Source organism: Brienomyrus brachyistius, chromosome 1, assembly GCF_023856365.1.
Source record: "Brienomyrus brachyistius isolate T26 chromosome 1, BBRACH_0.4, whole genome shotgun sequence".
In the NCBI taxonomy this organism is placed as follows: domain Eukaryota; kingdom Metazoa; phylum Chordata; class Actinopteri; order Osteoglossiformes; family Mormyridae; genus Brienomyrus; species Brienomyrus brachyistius.
In genome coordinates, this window is record NC_064533.1 from 32,969,915 (window position 1) to 32,987,970 (window position 18,056).

Below are 18,056 nucleotides of genomic sequence, written 5' to 3' on the forward strand. Positions count from 1 at the left end.
ACTCAGACAACGAAATGCAATTTGGAATCTAATGCAAAATAGCGAAAGTGCTAGAAAGAGCTATAAAATATCCACATGTACAATAAATAAATCAATAAAAAATGTATATTTATAAATTTTCCTGCTCCTGATGAATGTGCTTAGGCCAACATATATCACATTTTGTTGCGCCTCTACCTCACACTTCAAAATTTCTCTTGGTTTGTCATTTACATTCGCTGTCCTCAGACTTTGCACGCAAAAATGCTTGATTTGCATATTATACGAATATGCAGTTCATATGCATTGACTTTGTATGCTTATTTCTGGGCGGCAACTGGGCAGGATCCCCAGCTAGTGCTCGCATGTACGCACATTTACAGGTTTTATGAAGGGAAAATTGAAAACATACATACAGAGACCTACATACACGCATACACAATATGGTGTGTTTAGATTATAGTTAATATAATAATTATAATTATTCTATTGTAATTTTAAATGTATATTTTGTTGATTTTATTTGCACAATATAGTCTGCTCACGGAGCTGCATTTCACTGTATACTCTGTGCAGATGTGACAAATAACAGATGTGACTTGGTTTAAAGACGTCTCTGGACCCTTATCCTGAAAGACCGACGTTAGAATTTAGATTATGCAGCGATTTAATCGGGATTAGGGTTAGTCTGAAAATGCCATACCAACGACAGGGAAGGATCGGGATACGGGAGCAGGAGAGTAGCCTTAGAGCTTTTGTTCCGTGATTTTTACGGTTTATTTCAACGCGTAATTTGTGTATTTTGATTGGATTTGCAGTGGCTACTTAATATGGCGCACGACCGCTTGGACTATAAACGAGAGCAATAAATAAACACAATGTGTTTATGGTCTACGTGCGGCTGCCTTTCTCTTGTTATGGCCATAGTATGCGGTTCCGCGGCCGTCAGCGTTAATCTGTAAGGCTGCCCGGGACCTACGATCCCGGTGACAGCTGAGCGCCGCTCCAAGTATATACACATACCAAAATAGGAGCAAGCACCCTTAGCACGAACGGAGAGGTCCGTCCGGCTGCTGATTACTGCCCCGGGGAGTCTCTGCCCATTTCCCGGTCTCGGCAAAAGCTATTTCCAATATCAAACCGAGCGCTTCTACTCTGCAACTGGTAAGAATAGCTATTGTCTGTGAAGCTTTTCTTTAGATGTGATCGCCGTAATTTCTGACCATGAGACAGTTATGTATGCATTTGAATTAACTGTTATTAGTGAATCCCTATTGTAGTGCGGTGCTTTTTGCGTTTGATTTGGTAGAATATGGGTAAATGGGTCATTTTAGGATTGCTACACTGGTGTAAAACTGATTGCCATTTTTACTGTACTTATTCTGTGGTTACCTGCTATAGGCTTTCTAAACATGTTTTACTTACATTCTGAATGTAGATGAATGCGTGTGTTTAATGTTAAATGTATAGGCTATGTTACCGCTAAGCAAAGGTAAATGGACAAGGTTCTTTACTGCGAGTCAGGGGTAGTAATTTTACCGTGATTGATACTTCACAAATTTTCACACACCCTTTTTCGGGAAACCTTGACAATTAATGTAACGTAAATCCCATTCATTTGCTCACCAATTACCCTGATTGAGGTTGGAGCTGGAGTCTGTCACTGGATGGGATGCCGGTCCATTGTAGGTCACATAAAGTCACGCACCACTGGCAATTTAAAGACAATGGTATTTCATGGAGCTGTGAGAGGAAACCGATGTAATATAGGAAAAATATGCAAACTCCACTGACACACAGAAGCAACATTTAAACCTCCCAACCCTAGAGGTGTGAGTAACCATGCTACCCACTGAGCAATCATTCCCCCCTAAAAGTAAAGCTTGATTTGGTATTCCTTGGCAGGGGAAATACATATGGTTTTGGGACAGTCTGTGAAAGATGCTGCAGGTGTTTCGCTTATTAAGATGATAACTCAGAACATTTTTGACGGATCTTTTTTAACATTGTAGTGGCATTGTCAGGGTGTTGAACTGGAAACTTTAAAATTTTGAGATTGATCGGCACAAAATTGAAGCGACGCTGGTTAGTTGCAGTAATGGTGAAAGCAGATGCCATTTGACATTGTGAAAGCGACAAGTCAATTTATTCCATGTGAATTTGATAGATCATATTACTGTGCCACAGAAACATTATATGGATGAAGATCTACGCCTGGTTTCACTTTTAGACAAATTGCCCCAAAAATGAAGTTCTGTGTAGCAGCGAAGGATGGAAACAGCAGCTGAAAAAGACACTTTGTATTGTGATCAATTGTCTTTTCAAACTTTGCAGGCACAATGTTAGGGTGATAAACTGGAAGTAAGGGTAGTTTCAGATGTTTGATTTTGTTAGAAAAATAACTTAAAAGGTTCTCTACAGATCAAACTTGGCAGACATCTTTTAAGGCTGAAGATCCGGAGCTAATCAAATTTTTAGACAAATCACACCAAAATTGAGGCAGCGCCGGTTAGTGATAGCATGGAGAAGACCGGGTCAGACACTTGATATTATCAGCATGACAACTCCAAAATTATTTGGCCAATATTTGTATCTTTTTGTTTTGGAACTTTGGAGGAATGGGTATGGGTGAAGATCTGGAGCTGTTAAAATTTTGTGACAAATGACATCAAAATTGAAGTAACGGCACTCAGTGACACTAAAAGAAGGACAGGGTTACTAGAGGTGCGTCCCTGTGAACGGGATTAATCTATTTATTATTATTTAACCTACTTCATTATTGATGGATCGTATTACTACTTCACAAAAATAATATATGGATGAAAATCTGCACCTAAAAATGTACGCTTCATCAAATCCAAAATTGTTACTTAAACGACAGAGGGCAGCAAAACTGGAAGTGCAAGAAAGGGGGCGGCTGAGAGGGAAAATGGAGCCTGCGGCCACCATCTTGTGAACACAGCCAGTCGTCCGTGGATCTTTTTGCAAACATCCCAGGAAAATCGCTCATGTCTGTATTTGTAAAACTGCAGGGGCGTGAGATAATTCTCTGAATATTTCTGAAAGTTTATGTCGAATTTTGGTTGCTAGCCTCCCATCCGGCAGATTTTATCCGTAGCAGTCCTGTAGCCAGTGGGCAAAGTGTCTGATGGAGAACTCGGCAACATTTATTGTGAGGGGATTTGTTTGTGTATCTTTATTTTGGACATGTGGGGATCTGTTCAAGGGGCGGCATGGCGGTGCAGTGGTTCGCACTGTTGCCTCACACCTCTGGGACCCGGGTTCGAGTCTCCGCCTGGGTCACATGTGTGTGGAGTTTGCTCTGATAGCCCCCTTTCTCGTTTGAAATATGAATTTGTGTTACAATGGTGTGTTATGATAAGTTAATATCTGCTGTTAACTTTCCAGGAGACTTAAGAACAAATCAGCAATACACTAAAACGGAACAGGAGAATGAAAATCACTACAAAAACTTTATCAGTCTGTTGATCCTTCACAATATTGCAGTGTTGGAGAACAATGATGCCAGGAGTCTCTGCAAATGGTTAAATTACCACAACTCTTTTCCTCCTTAATTACTTATAGTTTGGTGCTGGTACGATGTCAGTCAAAGGACAAGAGAGCTACGTGTACGACTTCTGTGATGCCAGTCACCCAGCAGAACTCCTGGACGCGCTCAGGGAATTCTACCTAAGCAACCTTTTCACTGATATCACCCTGCAATGTTCCGGCGGGCAGGTCTTTCATTGCCACAAAGCTGCCCTATCAGCCTGTAGCTCTTATTTCAAGGTGATGTTCACAGCAGACATGAGAGAGCGCTCAAACCGCGTTATCAGGCTGTCGGGGATCGACAGCGAGATCCTCACTGCTCTGGTAGACTATGTGTACACCTCCAAGGTGAGCATCACCCAGACCAATGTACAGAGTTTGCTCGAGGCAGCCGACCTGCTGCAGTTCAGCACAGTGAAGATGGCCTGTGAGAACTTCCTGATCCGGCTCCTGGATGTGGATAACTGCCTGGGAATGCACGCCTTCGCCGAGCTCCACCTCTGCCCAGCATTGGAGAGGGAGGCCCGGCGAGTGATGCTCAGTCGATTTGAGGAGCTCATGTGGCAGGACGAGTTCCTGGAGGTTGATGTGGAGAAGCTTACCACCATAATTTCGACAGAGAACCTCAACGTGTGGAAGGAGGGGGTTCTCCTGGAGGCCGTGGTTAGGTGGGTAGCACATGATACGTCGGCACGCATAGACTATGCCCAAGACCTGCTCTGCCGTATCCAGCTTGACTTGGACGAGATGTACTTCAAAACCATGTTGGACATGCAGAGTTCCCATTTCCTGGCTAATGAAAACAAGATCCGCACTTTGATTGCCCACTCTCTGAAGTCCACATGCAAAGACGTGTCCATGAGCTGCAAGAAGCTGACCTCTTGCATGTTTATAATCGGGGGCTACTACTGGCACCCACTGTCTGAGGTCCACATGTGGGACCCGGTCACCAACACGTGGGTGAGCAGAAAGGACATGCCGGACCACACGAGGGAGAGCTACAGTGTCGCAATCCTGGGACCCAATGTTTACGTGACAGGGGGCTACAGGACAGACACCATTGAGGCGCTCGCCACCGTGTGGATTTACAACAGTGACACTGAAGAGTGGGCAGAGGGTTGCCCCATGCTTGACGCCAGATACTACCACTGCTCTGTGGCGCTACATGGCTGCATCTATGCAATAGGTGGCTATAGGGGAGGGGCACCTGCACGAGAAACCGAATTCTATGACCCGCTGAAGAAACAGTGGTTTCAAGTGGCCAAGATGATCCAAGGTATGGGAAGGCTTTGTATAGATACGCATTTTAAAAAGATATCTGCCTCTGTTTATGGTGGTGTGTAACTTAGTGGGTTGGCAATGTATGTCTGCAGGTCCAAAAGGTGGTGGGTTCAAATGGCAGCATATTACATTAATTAATCATCTGCTGGGTCCTTAATTTCAACTGCTCCAGGGGTGCTGTACACTAACTTGCTTACCCCAAAGTTTGCTATCAATGCCGTCCGTGTCTTCCATGGAAAGCAGGATGGGGATATATGAAAACTGAAGAAATACTTATGTACTTGTAGTTATACAAATGACAAGTAAAATATGTTGTACTTTTTTACCGCACACATTAATAATTATATCATTGTTCAGCTGAGCTCTACATGGCTGTCAGCAGGTGAGCTATTCTCCTAATGCCAGCAAAGAAAATGTCGGCAGATAAGGTGTTATGCCACACAATGTCACACAGGCCTCTACAGAGGGACATTTTGTGACACATGTGACTAAAAATCAATATGCACAAATCACAAAAACTATTCCCTTGCACTTGTGCGTATTGGACTGAGCGATGACATTACACCACGACCTGTAGTTCTACATTGAATTGACTACTTATTGTTAGGTAGGTTAAAATGAGTCTTCCCAGCATGCATCACACTGCTAAATGACCCAGTACTGAGCATTCAGAATAAAGTAACTGGTGCTCATGCTCAACAAACGAACCACCGCCGTGACAGACACATTGCATCATGTTTCCCTGAGCATTTGAATGACTAAAGTCTATCAGTAATAATCTAATGGTAGTAGCTGAAATCAATTATTAATTAGGACTGGGCAATATCTAAAAAATGATACATGATAATTTTATTGAAGAATATCAGGATAAATGATCATGTCACGTCCTCCTAACACCCCCCCCTCCCAAACCCACACTCAACCACAGAAGCGTGTAAATAGTCGCTTTGGATTAGTACTCACTAGCCCCTCCCATAAAAATTAAATAAGCCACAAAGAAGGAATTTGTTCTAGGTTGTCAAGGCTGTCAGCAATGTCCTTACTTGTAAGGGAATTACCATCGGTAAGCTCTTGTTTTGTTCTACCATCCACATAAGTTGGGAATCTCGGAATTCCCACCAGGAAGTTACACTTAAACGTCTGACATTCTAGGGCTGCGGACTGGAAGATAGAAGTTGGTGATGTGACAACATCTAACTTCCCAGCTTACAAGAATGGCAAAGACACGATTGCTGCAACATGCAGTGAAACGCAGTGCTGTTTGTTTTTAGCAGCATCAGAAACACAGGCTGAAAGCCTGAACTGGAAGCCAAATAAATCCTTCTCTTGACTTGCTTTGAGTGTAGCCTAAGCCTGCTTTCCGGACACAAGCAATAATCGCTGGTTAGCCACTGTCAGATATCGACAAAGGGCTACTTGTCTATTATCCTCGATTACCAGTAATATTGTCACATTGCCCAGCCCTATTACTCATTTTTTCAGATGAGTTGAAATTTTCTCAGAAGGACAATATAAGTATAAGTACAAGTATAAGAAGTAACAATTATACTGGCAGCACCATTGGCACTGTGTAGCACAGTGCAGGGTGAGGGTGTGTGCGTGTGGATATCTCTTCCTACTGTTTGTGAACATGTGTCTATCAGAGCAGGCTCCCTTTGTGTTTTTTTTTTTGTCTTCAAAATTAATTGGCTGGTTAGTGCCCTATTTTAGCGCTCTTCTCTCTTTTTAAAGGTGTGGGGAATGCCACAGCCTGTGTGCTACGTGACACGATCTACGTAACGGGGGGCCATTTTGGTTACAGAGGAAGCTGCACTTATGAGAAGATTCAGACCTACAAGGCTGACCTCAATGAGTGGAGCATAGCCACAATAAGCCCTCATCCAGGTAAAGAAAAGTGGACGGAGTAATTACAAACTAACGAGCAGGGGTGGCGGTTTCAGGTCCAGAGAGTATAAGTCCAGACCAAGAGTTTGTTTCAACCAACCAGTTGAGTATAAAGAGTCACAATCACAGAGTACTCAACTGGTTGGTTGAAACAAAATCTTGGTCTGGATTTGAACTCTTTGGACCTGAAATCTTCACCTCTGGTAACCTGTTTTTATCCTGTAGGTATAATAAGACCTGCTCACAATCGGCCTGTTTGTCTCTTATTTGCAGTATAGAGGGGGAAACCTTGTGGGTTTTCTATAGTCCTGCCTGGAGCATCTGTGTTGCTTTGGTGAATCCAGGCTTTACAATTAGCAAGGGGGAGGCGGGTCAGGGGTCATTGAAAAAACCTTCCCATATCCTAAAGATATGGTCCTAACACTCCTGGAAAAATATAGTTAAATATAGTGAATCAGTTAAGCCAATGGGCTCTTGGCCTGGGCCCTGGTAGTCAACTCACATTGTATATTCCAGGGTAGTGGCTTTAATTCCTCCCCCAGGTACTATATATGTAGAGTTTGCATATTCTCCTTGTGTTCCTATGATTTTACTCCCATAGTCTAAAAACATGTGATTTCGGTGTTCTTAGTATGAGCATGTGCCCTGCAACGTGCCCTGCAACGTGCTCTGCAATGTGCCCTGCAATGTACTCTGCAATGTGCTCTGCAATGTGCTCTGCAATGTGCCCTGCAACGTGCCCTGCAACGTGCTCTGCAATGTGCTCTGCAATGTGCTCTGCAATGTGCCCTGCAACGTGCCCTGCAATGTGCCCTGCAATGTACTCTGCAATGTGCTCTGCAATGTGCTCTGCAACGTGCCCTGCAACGTGCCCTGCAATGTGCTCTGCAATGTGCTCTGCAATGTGCCCTGCAACGTGCCCTGCAATGTGCCCTGCAATGTACTCTGCAATGTGCTCTGCAATGTGCTCTGCAATGTGCCCTGCAATGTGCCCTGCAATGTACTCTGCAATGTGCTCTGCAATGTGCTCTGCAATGTGCCCTGCAACGTGCCCTGCAACGTGCTCTGCAACATGCTCTGCAATGTGCTCTGCAATGTGCCCTGCAATGTGCTCTGCAATGTGCTCTGCAATGTGCCTTGCAACGTGCCCTGCAACGTGCCCTGCAACGTGCCCTGCAATGTGCTCTGCAATGGGCTGGAACCTCACTCAGGATGTCCCCCTACAGTACTTTACGCTGTACTTCCTGGGGTAAAACCCCAGCTCCTTTCACCTCTATACTGGATAATAAGTATCACAAAAAAAGATTAAAAATGAAATAACTCTCAGATTTTTGGTTTAATTTTGCATATTACATTTACACAGTACTGTCTCTTAAATACAGGGCACAGCTAAAAGGTCTAATGTGAATTTTTATAAACATGCAATAAACCAGGGCTCTTCCATTCGGGACCTCAATTCCAAATCCAGGCCTTGTTTTCAGTTCTCCCAGCTTGTAAGTTTAGTAAGTAATGATTCTGATTGGCTGGAGGCTTCACACCTGGTTCACAGGTAAAGACTGGCTGGGAAATCAGCAGTGCTCTAACCTTGAGGACCGTGATTTGAGTAGCCCTGCAGTAAACCTTTGATGTTTTGCTCTTTCAGAGTATGGTCTGTGCTCAGTGTCCCTGAACAACAAGCTTTACCTAGTGGGAGGACAGACCACCATCACAGACTGCTATGACCCGGAGAAGGATGAGTGGAGGCAGATGTCTGTCATGAAGGAGAGGAGGATGGAGTGCGGCGCGGTGGTCATGAATGGCTGCATCTATGTGACAGGGGGCTACTCATATTCCAAAGGCACATACCTGCAGAGCATCGAGAAGTATGACCCTGAGCAGGACACCTGGGAGATCGTAGGTAACCTTCCCAGTGCCACTCGCTCCCACGGCTGCATCTGTGTCTACAGCGTGTAGGTTGCCCTTTTTCGGTACATGTTGGAGGAGGCAGGTGTTTCCTGCTTCGGAGGACAGAGCACCTGCATGACCGCCCCCGCCAGACCTCCTGCTGAAAAGCAGATCTGATCTAAACCTGCCTCATCACCCTACTGCCACCTGTTTTCCCATGATGCTCAATACTTTCAGTAAAGTAGTAGCCAGTTTCACCATTTTCTATTCCTCCTAAGATGTATTAAATCTTATTATGCATTTTATTTTGTTGCTTCTCTGAATACCCTCCAGTGTCCAGAAAGTTCTATCCAAATGGCATCAGTCTACAAAGGCTGGAGGATTTTATGTTAACCAGTAATGCTTGGTATCAGGCTTTATCAAGCATCAAGTTGTTTGCTCAGGAAAGTGTTGCTGTTGTTCTTTGAAGGTTTGAAATGTGCACATTGTCTGCTGTAACTTTATGAGAAAGTTACTTTTTGTTAATTTTTTTAAAATTTTATATCTCATGCAAAATGAGATGAAGTTTTTATACCAGCACAATATTTGGTTTTTACCTATTTGTATTTAAAGCAAAGCAGCTTTTAACTTTTCAAAAGTGATTATTAAGACATCAACTTTGTAAACCTTCGAAGTGTTAAACATTTTGGTTGAATGTAAAGAGACCTCTACAGAAGACACTAGGTAAATTATTAGCTTTTAATTGTCTTTTTATACGTATTGTAATTGTGCATATTTTTTGTTTATGAATGCACATAGCAACTTGTGTGAACTGTAGTGATTTTGCTTTTATACTGTAAGTTTGATTTAAAAAAAAAAACAACTGCTATTTATAATGTAATTCAGTCACTTTATGCTGTAACCTATATATCAGTTATTTTAAAACATTTTATGTCAAACACCATATACTGTATGTGTATATACATACGTACACACACACACACACACACACATTCTATATGATAACATTAAACATTGCATTTATTTTCCATTTAGCTTGAATATTATACAAATCTATCACAAATGAAGTCAAATTAAAATAGTTAATTTATTATTTAGTATCTCTACAGAGGTTTGATGCTGATTATTAGTTTAATATATAGTTTAATTTTTACAAATGAATGTTACCCTTAAGTGCTTTTTCATGTCGGAATTTGTGTCAATCGAGCCAGTTTTGCAAGTCAGAAATGGCGTTAGTATAATTTTACTTTTACAGGAGAGTTTTTGATTGTTATACCAGTGTTATGTTATATAAATGTACTATTTAATAAATACAATTGTTTTTAATTATGCTGAGTTATATTTTGTATTGCCACACATTGTGATTTTGCGATGATTATGGTGGTTATGCTGATCAGTTATTAAGAAAGGAAGTAGCATAAGTTTGACAAATACATGTGGATTTTTCTTGTTGGTTCCTTTGATTTGTCAAACAGAAAATCCTTTGTGAGAAACTGGACATACAGAATAAAATCATGTTGGTCCCATTTAAATGAATGTGGCTAAACATTTTAGCCTTGTGTGTTTAGAATACAACAATGGCATCATCTCTTGAATGGTTAAAATAATAACTGCAGTGAGCATATCAAAGGAAATGTGGGGCTTGTCCCCAGTCCCAAGTGTGGTGCTTGCGTGACAAGTTACAATGCTGAAACCCTTGAATTCACGGAAAACAGGAGTCCAAATATCAGCAGACTTTGGTAACACTTCAAGATTTTATTACATTTTTTTTCCTTTGACATTTATGTCTTTGCAACAGTTAGACTGTTAGATACAAAATAACAATCAGGGCTTTACTCGTGACTACTAGTTTGACAGTTCAATGAAACTAACCATCTTCTATACCCACTTGTCCATAACAACTAATTTAATTATAATTAGAAATTAAAATCACAATCAGACATTACTAAAATTAATATAACATCACAATTATAATTATTACAACCTGTTTGACTGTTCTAAATAAACACTCGTAAAGTCCTCTGCTTCTGTAACACCTTCATAAAATTGTTTACATTATTACACAGGTTTGCATATCAGTGCGGCACACCGAAAATAGGGCATATTTTGGTAAATTATGAATCTCTCAGCAAATATCCCATACATCTGTAAAAAAAAAAAAAGAGAGAGAGAGAGAGAGAGAGAGAGAGTTTGGTATCTACTCGTTCATTTTTGTATAATTCGTGTTTTGCATAATAGCATGACACGGTATGTATATGTATATAGACATACTTATTTATTTAAGAGGAGCTTATATTTACATATAATTATATTTAGCATACTCTTGGACTAGGATTAAAATCGGCCTTGGACTTTGGGGTTCCCCAGGGCAAATTTGCAACAAATACTGTATTGCACTCACTGCATGACCCTAGCTTGACGTGTGAGGATCCGCAGCGACGCGACGATGCCGGGACTGCCCGCACTCTCACATACCAAGGGAGGAGCATGCTGTCAGCTAAACGAGCCTTACAGACCCCGTGGCACCTCTATAAATAGCAACTCAGTAACACGGGAGGGGGAGGAAAAGGGGGAAAGAAAACTCCTGTGCAGCTCTCCTACACAAACGACACCGCCCAGCAGACCGGCGCACAGCCGATTCCCAAGCAGGGCGCTTTAAACCACCAACCTTGCCCATGAAGTTATCGCGAGAAAACGCGAGAACGCCCCGACAGAACAACAAAAATAAATTTCGGACAACAATCCTTAGTACATGATGGCGGCGTCGCTGCTGCGCCGGGACAAGAAAGCCACAGCCGCGCAACTGAAGGCCGACCTCAACCGGATTGACGACGGCTCGGGGGCACGTCTGCTTCAGGATCTGCTGGATTGTGTCCTTAATCCAGAAATGCAAGCTGGGGACACGGAGGCCTTGGAGTGGTGCAAGTGTCTGCTGGCAGGAGGGGACGCTTTCGATGAGTTTTGCAAGACGGTGCGCTCCTACGATAACGCTACCCTTTGCGGCTTGGTGTGGACTGCCAATTTTGTGGCGTACCGCTGCCGCACCTGTGGCATCTCGCCGTGCATGTCGCTGTGCGCTGAGTGCTTCAACAACGGCGACCACACGGGCCATGACTTCAATATGTTCAGGAGCCAGGCCGGCGGGGCCTGCGACTGTGGGGACAGTAATGTCATGCGGGAAAGTGGGTGAGTACGGCCGCCCCAGGGGGTGTCAGTGTTCATGGATGCAAATACATTAAAAATGGCAATAAAGAAATCTAAGATAATCTAATTTATTCTAATAAAGCCTTTCTGAGATGGTAAAACTAGCGCTGGTGATGGCCGTCCCGTAACCATCGATCGCCGTTAACTGGAGCCACATAGTAACCGAAGTGTCATTTCATGCTGTCACTGTGGGGAGGGGGTGTTCAAGTCATATTTATTTTTACAACGTCACAGACCACGAGGAGTAACGCCAGGATCTGTTTTCGCAGCTATTTCACAAGTTGCTTTTTGCGATTTCCTTGTAGGTAAAAAATGGATATTCTCTTATTGCTGCATACCTAGCAGTTATGTCAGTACCAACGTAATAAAAGCCCGTAACATATTCCTGTGTTAAGCTAGTATGTAAACAAACGCAATTTACATTTTAGCTGACAGAAACGGAGAAGTTGTTGTGCAACCTCCATTATGGAATTCTTACACTCCGTTCGGTATGCTTGCTATAATTGTAATGCCCATTGCTTCACTTTCGGTTTTGAATTCAGAATAATTGCAATTACGGCACACTGTCAGGTGCACCCGATTTCAAGTTGTTACTCGAAGCGTGACCTTTATTTTCACATACTGGTTGAACATTGGGCAAAATTTGTCACCTTGGGTTCCTCTGCTCTGTAAAATTAATAGTTTAACGTTTTCATGGGCCCCAGGGAAGTGCTGGGCCCCCTGAATCTGCCAGGGTATCCATGTCCCTACTGGACCCTAGGACAAAGGTATTCTTATAATAATGACAAGGTGATGTGTTTTGAATCGTAAATGTTTAGGATATTTTGTTTGTTTTTTTATTGTGTTTTCTGCTTATGGTGAAAAGCATCCCTGTAACTTCTTTTAGAGGGAAAAACTCTTATATTTGGCCCATGAATGGGGCTGCAAATAAAGAGAAAAATACACATGATTGGTGAATGACTTTTAAAAATGGTTATTGGTGGACTGTTTGTTGAATTCCTGTTAATCTGTATTTGAAATAACTATGGGAAAATAAAGATCAGTGTGCAAAATGAAGGTTTTTTCCCTTTCAGTTGACATAAAATAATGTTATAGGTGATAATTGCTTACTAGATGTATAAAAAGTGATAGATATTGAAATCTGTCATTGTGTATTTATTGCTTTTTTAGTGTACATTCTGGGTTGAATGAATTAATGGTTTTTTGGGCTAGTTAGCATTAATTTGTCTGGCTTTGTCTTTATCTGTGTCCTTATGGGTGACAGAATACAGGAGAAATCATGTGGTGATCCCCTAATTTGCTGTTTTTTCTCCCTTGTTTAAATTCAAACAGGTTGACTAGAGCAATACTTTTTATATGTGAATGTCACATTGTTCTGTTTCATAGATTTTGCAGGCGGCATCGATCGAAAACTGGAGAAAATGTTCCCTCCATCCCCAGAGACTTGCTGCTGATGTCAGAGATGGTTCTTCCACGTTTCATTATTCATATTGTTCAGCACTTAAGAGATGGATACACTGAGCCAGGTAAAGAACAAAAAAAACCTGGATCTATGCCCCTCGTGGGTGGAGCGGTGGCTTTGAGGCTTGGCATCTGTGCCAGCAATCGGAAGGTGGCCCGTTCAAATCCCATAAATGTCAAGGGTGATCCTGCTCCAATGGGCTCTTGAGCAAGGCCCTTAACCTGCAGTCGCTTCATCCTGAGCATGACAGTAATCTGCATCCAGCCCTGCAAGGAGGTCCTCTAACTTACAGGGAAAATTTGGGGGTTGGTGGCAGGATGGGCACTGCCGCCACTGATCCATTTGGACTAGTGTGGTGCTGAGGTATCCCCTGCCTCAGGGCTGTGATCGGGTTCTCATCCCTGAGGTGTGGTATCGTGCTGTAATCAGCGTGTGCTTCCTCTCTCCCCTCCCACGTGTCATATTTAGGGGGGATATTAAGACTTATAGTAGTATATCAGGTAATTGTGGTGGCATAATGCTACTTACATTACTGTGCAAAAGTTTTAGGTAGCTAAAGAAAATGATGTTTAAATGATCTTCGTGTTGATGTAAAATGATACTAGTATGCCTGTCAGAGTGTGTTAGCGTAGCGATTTCAAAACTTCTGCTAAAATCACCACAGTATCTGCAGCAGCCATCCATACACCCATGTGTTTTTTGACTTGACCACTAGCCTACCTTGTATAGCTAATCAATATCTGACCCACTTTTTAAAACTAATTAGGTTAATTAATTAAGTGAGCTGGTGGTGAAATTTAATAGAGACGTGGCATGGCTGAAGTGCCGCTGAGGAGAGGTTTGGGAACTGAAGTCATCCAACAAAATATCAGCAAATTTTTGGAGAGCAGAAGAAATTTTTACTAGTTTTAATTTGCATGCGTACTAATGTTAAATTGTGCTTTGTATTCTGAGAAAAAGTGCACTTACAATCTGGATAAATAGCTTTATATAGCTTTTAAATAGTTTTTATGTGTTTTGATTCCAAGACTGTTATCATGAGTGCATTTTGTCCTTCTTTCCTTGTCTTTTAGTTTTGACCAAAAGGTTGGCTGATTTTTATTCTTATGTTCCCTTCAATAATGGACCGATCAAGTAATCCATTGGTATCTTTGTCCTCTTTTGCAGAGACAGGAGCGGAGAGAGATCTTCAGAAAGTTCTGCAGCAGCTGGATCCCCACATCTCCTTCCTGGAAGAGTTAACCAAGATGGGCGGGGCCATGAGAACTGTTCTAACAAAGATCTTAACCAATCAGCAGACTTTCAAAGACCTAAGCATGGGTAAATCACTCTCTTTATTGTATTCCCTCCATCTGTCCATCTTCCAAGTATGTGGGTCAGGGTCATGAGGTCTATGTTGTAATTTGTGCAGATAATACAAGTCCTGTAATCTGAAATTTTTATGTTCTTGTCAGTCCGATTACTACAGAATGGTTATCCTTGGTTCTTACATTCAGCACAGACAGGATCCTGTTTGTTACATGTGTGTTTCTCTAAGTGTATCAGACCAACATAAAGTCCTTGTAAAAATCCCCTGAAATGATTCATATTAAATTCTCTTTTGCTTTGTACAAAATTCTGTATAGTTAATACAAGACAGGCTGTGAAGTTTATTAGCTGAGATTATATAATTTTGGCCAAAATGCCCCATAATTGAAGCAGTATCACTTAATGGTGGCGAGTGAAAGGATAGTCACTGGCGAAGTGGATTATATAGAGAGTAGTTGCACAAATATGGGGTGTTAATATAGATTTTTTTTGGAGAGAGGGGGGTGAGGATTGTGGAGGTTGGGGGGGGGGGTTATAGTAGGGGTAGAGTGGTAGTAGGGGGTGACGGGGTCTTCCTTGGAATCCGAGGTGGAAAGCTCAGGTCCTGAGAGTACAAATCCAGGCCAAGGTTTTGTTTCAACAAACCAGATGAGTATAAAGAGTCACAGTCACAGAGTACTTAACTGGTTGGCTGAAACAAAATCTTGGTCTGGATTTGTACTCTCTGGATCTGAACTTTCCACCTCTGCTTGGAATACATTGTTGGGATTATGTTTTAATTCGCTTGTCCATTCTGATGTTAGTGATCGGTATTTATGGTTATCTCCTTTCTCCCCTGCAGGGCAAGAAGATAACGTTTATGCAAAGAAGAACTATGACAAATACCTAGCGGCTCTGAAGAGCTCTGGGCTGGTTTCTGCAGAGGAGAAGGCTGGGGCTGGTGGAGCAGATGCTGTGCTGGGGGCTCATAGTCTGCCGGGTGAGACACACCGTCTCCTGTTCTCTTATAGTCAGATTTTTACATGATGCTGACATTCTTGATTCCCGAGTTCAGTTGAAATGGATGGAAAACAATGACTAGGAGCAGCTTGTGATGGTACCTAGCTATACATTTTTCTCATTTTGGGACACCGAAATGGTAGTTGTTGAACGCTCTCGATATGGGCAGTAAAATCACAGTGTAAGGGTGATATGGTCAGTTCCCTTCTGTCTGGAAGGTGGATTGTGGGAGAAAACGCATGTAAACAAAAGGAAAACAGGTCCTCACATGCAAGGCTGCTATCCACTAACCCACTATTTTAAATTTTATCCTGAAGAATATTAGTGTTTATCACTATATTTATTGGCAGACCCCCTTGCGTAAGAGTATTAAAACATTTTCTTATGAGCAAGGCAGTAATTGGTTTACATTTTTTAACCCTTTAGGTGCTGCTGCTGAAGCCAGTGCAGGTTCTGTTAAAGAGGTGAGTCTTGATCGCAGTGTTGACACACGCATTAGGGCAAGTGTGCCTGTAATGAAGTACCCTGCTCCTCTTAATTCATGGATTTACGACATTCTGTCCTCTTCCTGCTATGGCGTTTGTGCTTCCTGACATTAGGACTGTTCATTAGCTTTACCCACAAAGTGGGCGGGGTGGTGTGTCACTCGTCACCTGCTTTTTCCTGCAGGAGGATCAGGATGGAGGCCAAAACGTGGGCCAGAGAAAAAGGGTGAAGCTAAGCAGCAGTACCAAAGGTGCCATCAGACCGCCGACACCCAGCTCTCTGCCACACTCTTTTCATGCCCCCCACCCACCCACTTAAAGCCATTTCCTGTGTCTTTCTAGACAAGTCCATAATGGATGCGTTGAAGCATAAATGCTTTTTAGAAGAGCTTCTCTTCTGGACGATTAAGTATGAGTTTCCACAGAAGATGGTGACTTTTCTACTGAATATGCTGCCAGATCAGGATTACAAGGTATGTGTGTGTGGAGATGTTTGCGTGCAAAAGCAGAGGACCGTTCAGAGCTGACATGTAGCCTAATCGGGGAAGATGGTGGCGCAGGAGGTAGTGCTCTCGTTCGGCAACTGGAGGGTTGCAGGTTCGGGCCCTGGTTCCTCCTGACCCCATCAAAGTGTCCTTGAGCAAGACACTGAACCCCAAATTGCTCCCGGTGAGCAGGTTGGCACCTTGCATGGCAGCCTCCGCCACCGGTGTGTGAATGAGTGTGTGGATGGGTGAATGTGAGGCATGAAATGTAAAGCGCTTTGAGTACTCGTAGGAGTAGAAAAGCGCTATATAAATGCAGTCCATTTACCATTTAATCCCAATCTTATTGTCCTCAAAGGTCAAGATCTTAGTATAAAAACAATATTCCCATTTGCTTATGTTCTAATATCACTGTAATATTTAGAATATTCAAGGATTATACCTATAAGTGTCAGTATTATTGTATGAACATTTTACATTTACATTTACAGTATTTGGCAGACGCCCTTAGCCAGAGTGACTTACATAAGTGCTTCAAGACGCTGCGATGAATTTTTCCAATACTAGCTCAATAAGGACCCAAGCTATGAATACCATCTATCCGAACACTGTTAAGAAAGTGCAACAAATTTTTTTGTTTTTTTGTTTGTTTTTTTTGTACACATACACACACACACACACACACACACACACGGAAAAGAGCTGAGTAAGAATACAGAGTACTACTAGTATTTTGAATTCAGAGAGTTCTGAGGGGAAATTTCTCTAAATGAGGTGACATATTATAATCTTCTATGGACTGGCAGAGGAAGTCAGATTAACAAAATCCTGAATTATATGCTCCAAATTGTTAAATTCTGGGTGTAAATGCAGAAAGTCTGTTGGAGGTTTGGATGCTGCTGTCAGGGAAGGCAGGTCATGGTGCTGATTTCGATGGCAGAATGAGCAGTGGCGTAGTCCAGGTTAAACATGTTTGGAATTATGAGGTTAATTAAAGCAAATCCATCCATCCATCCATCCATACAATTGCTTATCCTGTGTAGGGTTGCATTTATCCCAGGTAGTGTAAGGTACATGGCAGAACTACAACATGGATGGGGTAGCAGTCCATCTCATGCACGCACATACAATTACACCCTATGGACAGTAATTACACATGTACAGCGCCCTCCACAATTATTGACACTCCTTGTAAAAATTTGTAAAAATGGTTAGATTTTTGGTGAAGCAGCTTCATGTCACACTAAAAATTGGGAAAAATCCAACCTTTCATAGATTTTTTTTTCCAGGAAAAGCATTTTAAATCAAAATTTGGCTGCCGCTGCCAGGAAACTAAAACTGGGCCATCATTGGATCTTCCAGCCTGACAGTGATCCTAAGCACATGTCCAAATCAACACAACAATGGTTAGCTGACCGCAGAATCAAGCTTCTGCCATGGCCATCTCAGTCCCCTGACCTGAATCCCACTGAAAACCTGTGGGCTGAGCTGAAGAGGAGAGTGCAGAGGAGATGGCCGAGGACCCTGGATGATCTG

The 18,056-nt window shown here is 42.4% G+C and overlaps 2 protein-coding genes across 7 annotated transcripts in view; both read left to right on the plus strand.

The window, feature by feature from the left end:
• The first annotated feature begins 919 nt into the window (after positions 1–919).
• Positions 920–9,906, plus strand: klhl23 (kelch-like family member 23). Of its 2 annotated transcripts, none has more exons than XM_049012489.1 (4): positions 920–1,143; positions 3,388–4,804; positions 6,541–6,693; positions 8,336–9,906. In XM_049012489.1, the coding sequence occupies exons 2-4, from the start codon at positions 3,580–3,582 to the stop codon at positions 8,644–8,646; spliced, it is 1,689 nt and encodes a 562-aa protein (XP_048868446.1). In that variant the 5' UTR covers positions 920–1,143; positions 3,388–3,579; the 3' UTR covers positions 8,647–9,906. The 2 variants fall into 2 exon arrangements, with proteins under 2 accessions (XP_048868446.1, XP_048868457.1); XM_049012500.1 differs by having other exon boundaries at positions 3,565–4,804.
• A 1,235-nt stretch (positions 9,907–11,141) lies between these two features.
• ubr3 (ubiquitin protein ligase E3 component n-recognin 3) overlaps positions 11,142–18,056 on the plus strand; it is a 55,342-nt gene continuing 48,427 nt past the window's right edge. For 2 of the 5 annotated variants that reach the window (XM_049012017.1, XM_049012025.1), the window contains exons 1-7: positions 11,143–11,763; positions 13,168–13,307; positions 14,411–14,563; positions 15,393–15,530; positions 15,977–16,014; positions 16,220–16,286; positions 16,378–16,508. In XM_049012017.1, coding sequence (XP_048867974.1) covers positions 11,330–11,763; positions 13,168–13,307; positions 14,411–14,563; positions 15,393–15,530; positions 15,977–16,014; positions 16,220–16,286; positions 16,378–16,508 — 1,101 coding nt within the window. In that variant the 5' untranslated portion in view covers positions 11,143–11,329. Of the gene's footprint in view, positions 11,764–13,167; positions 13,308–14,410; positions 14,564–15,392; positions 15,531–15,976; positions 16,015–16,219; positions 16,287–16,377; positions 16,509–18,056 lie in introns of all 5 variants that reach the window. The other 3 variants (XM_049012027.1, XM_049012035.1, XM_049012045.1) reach the window with 2 other exon arrangements.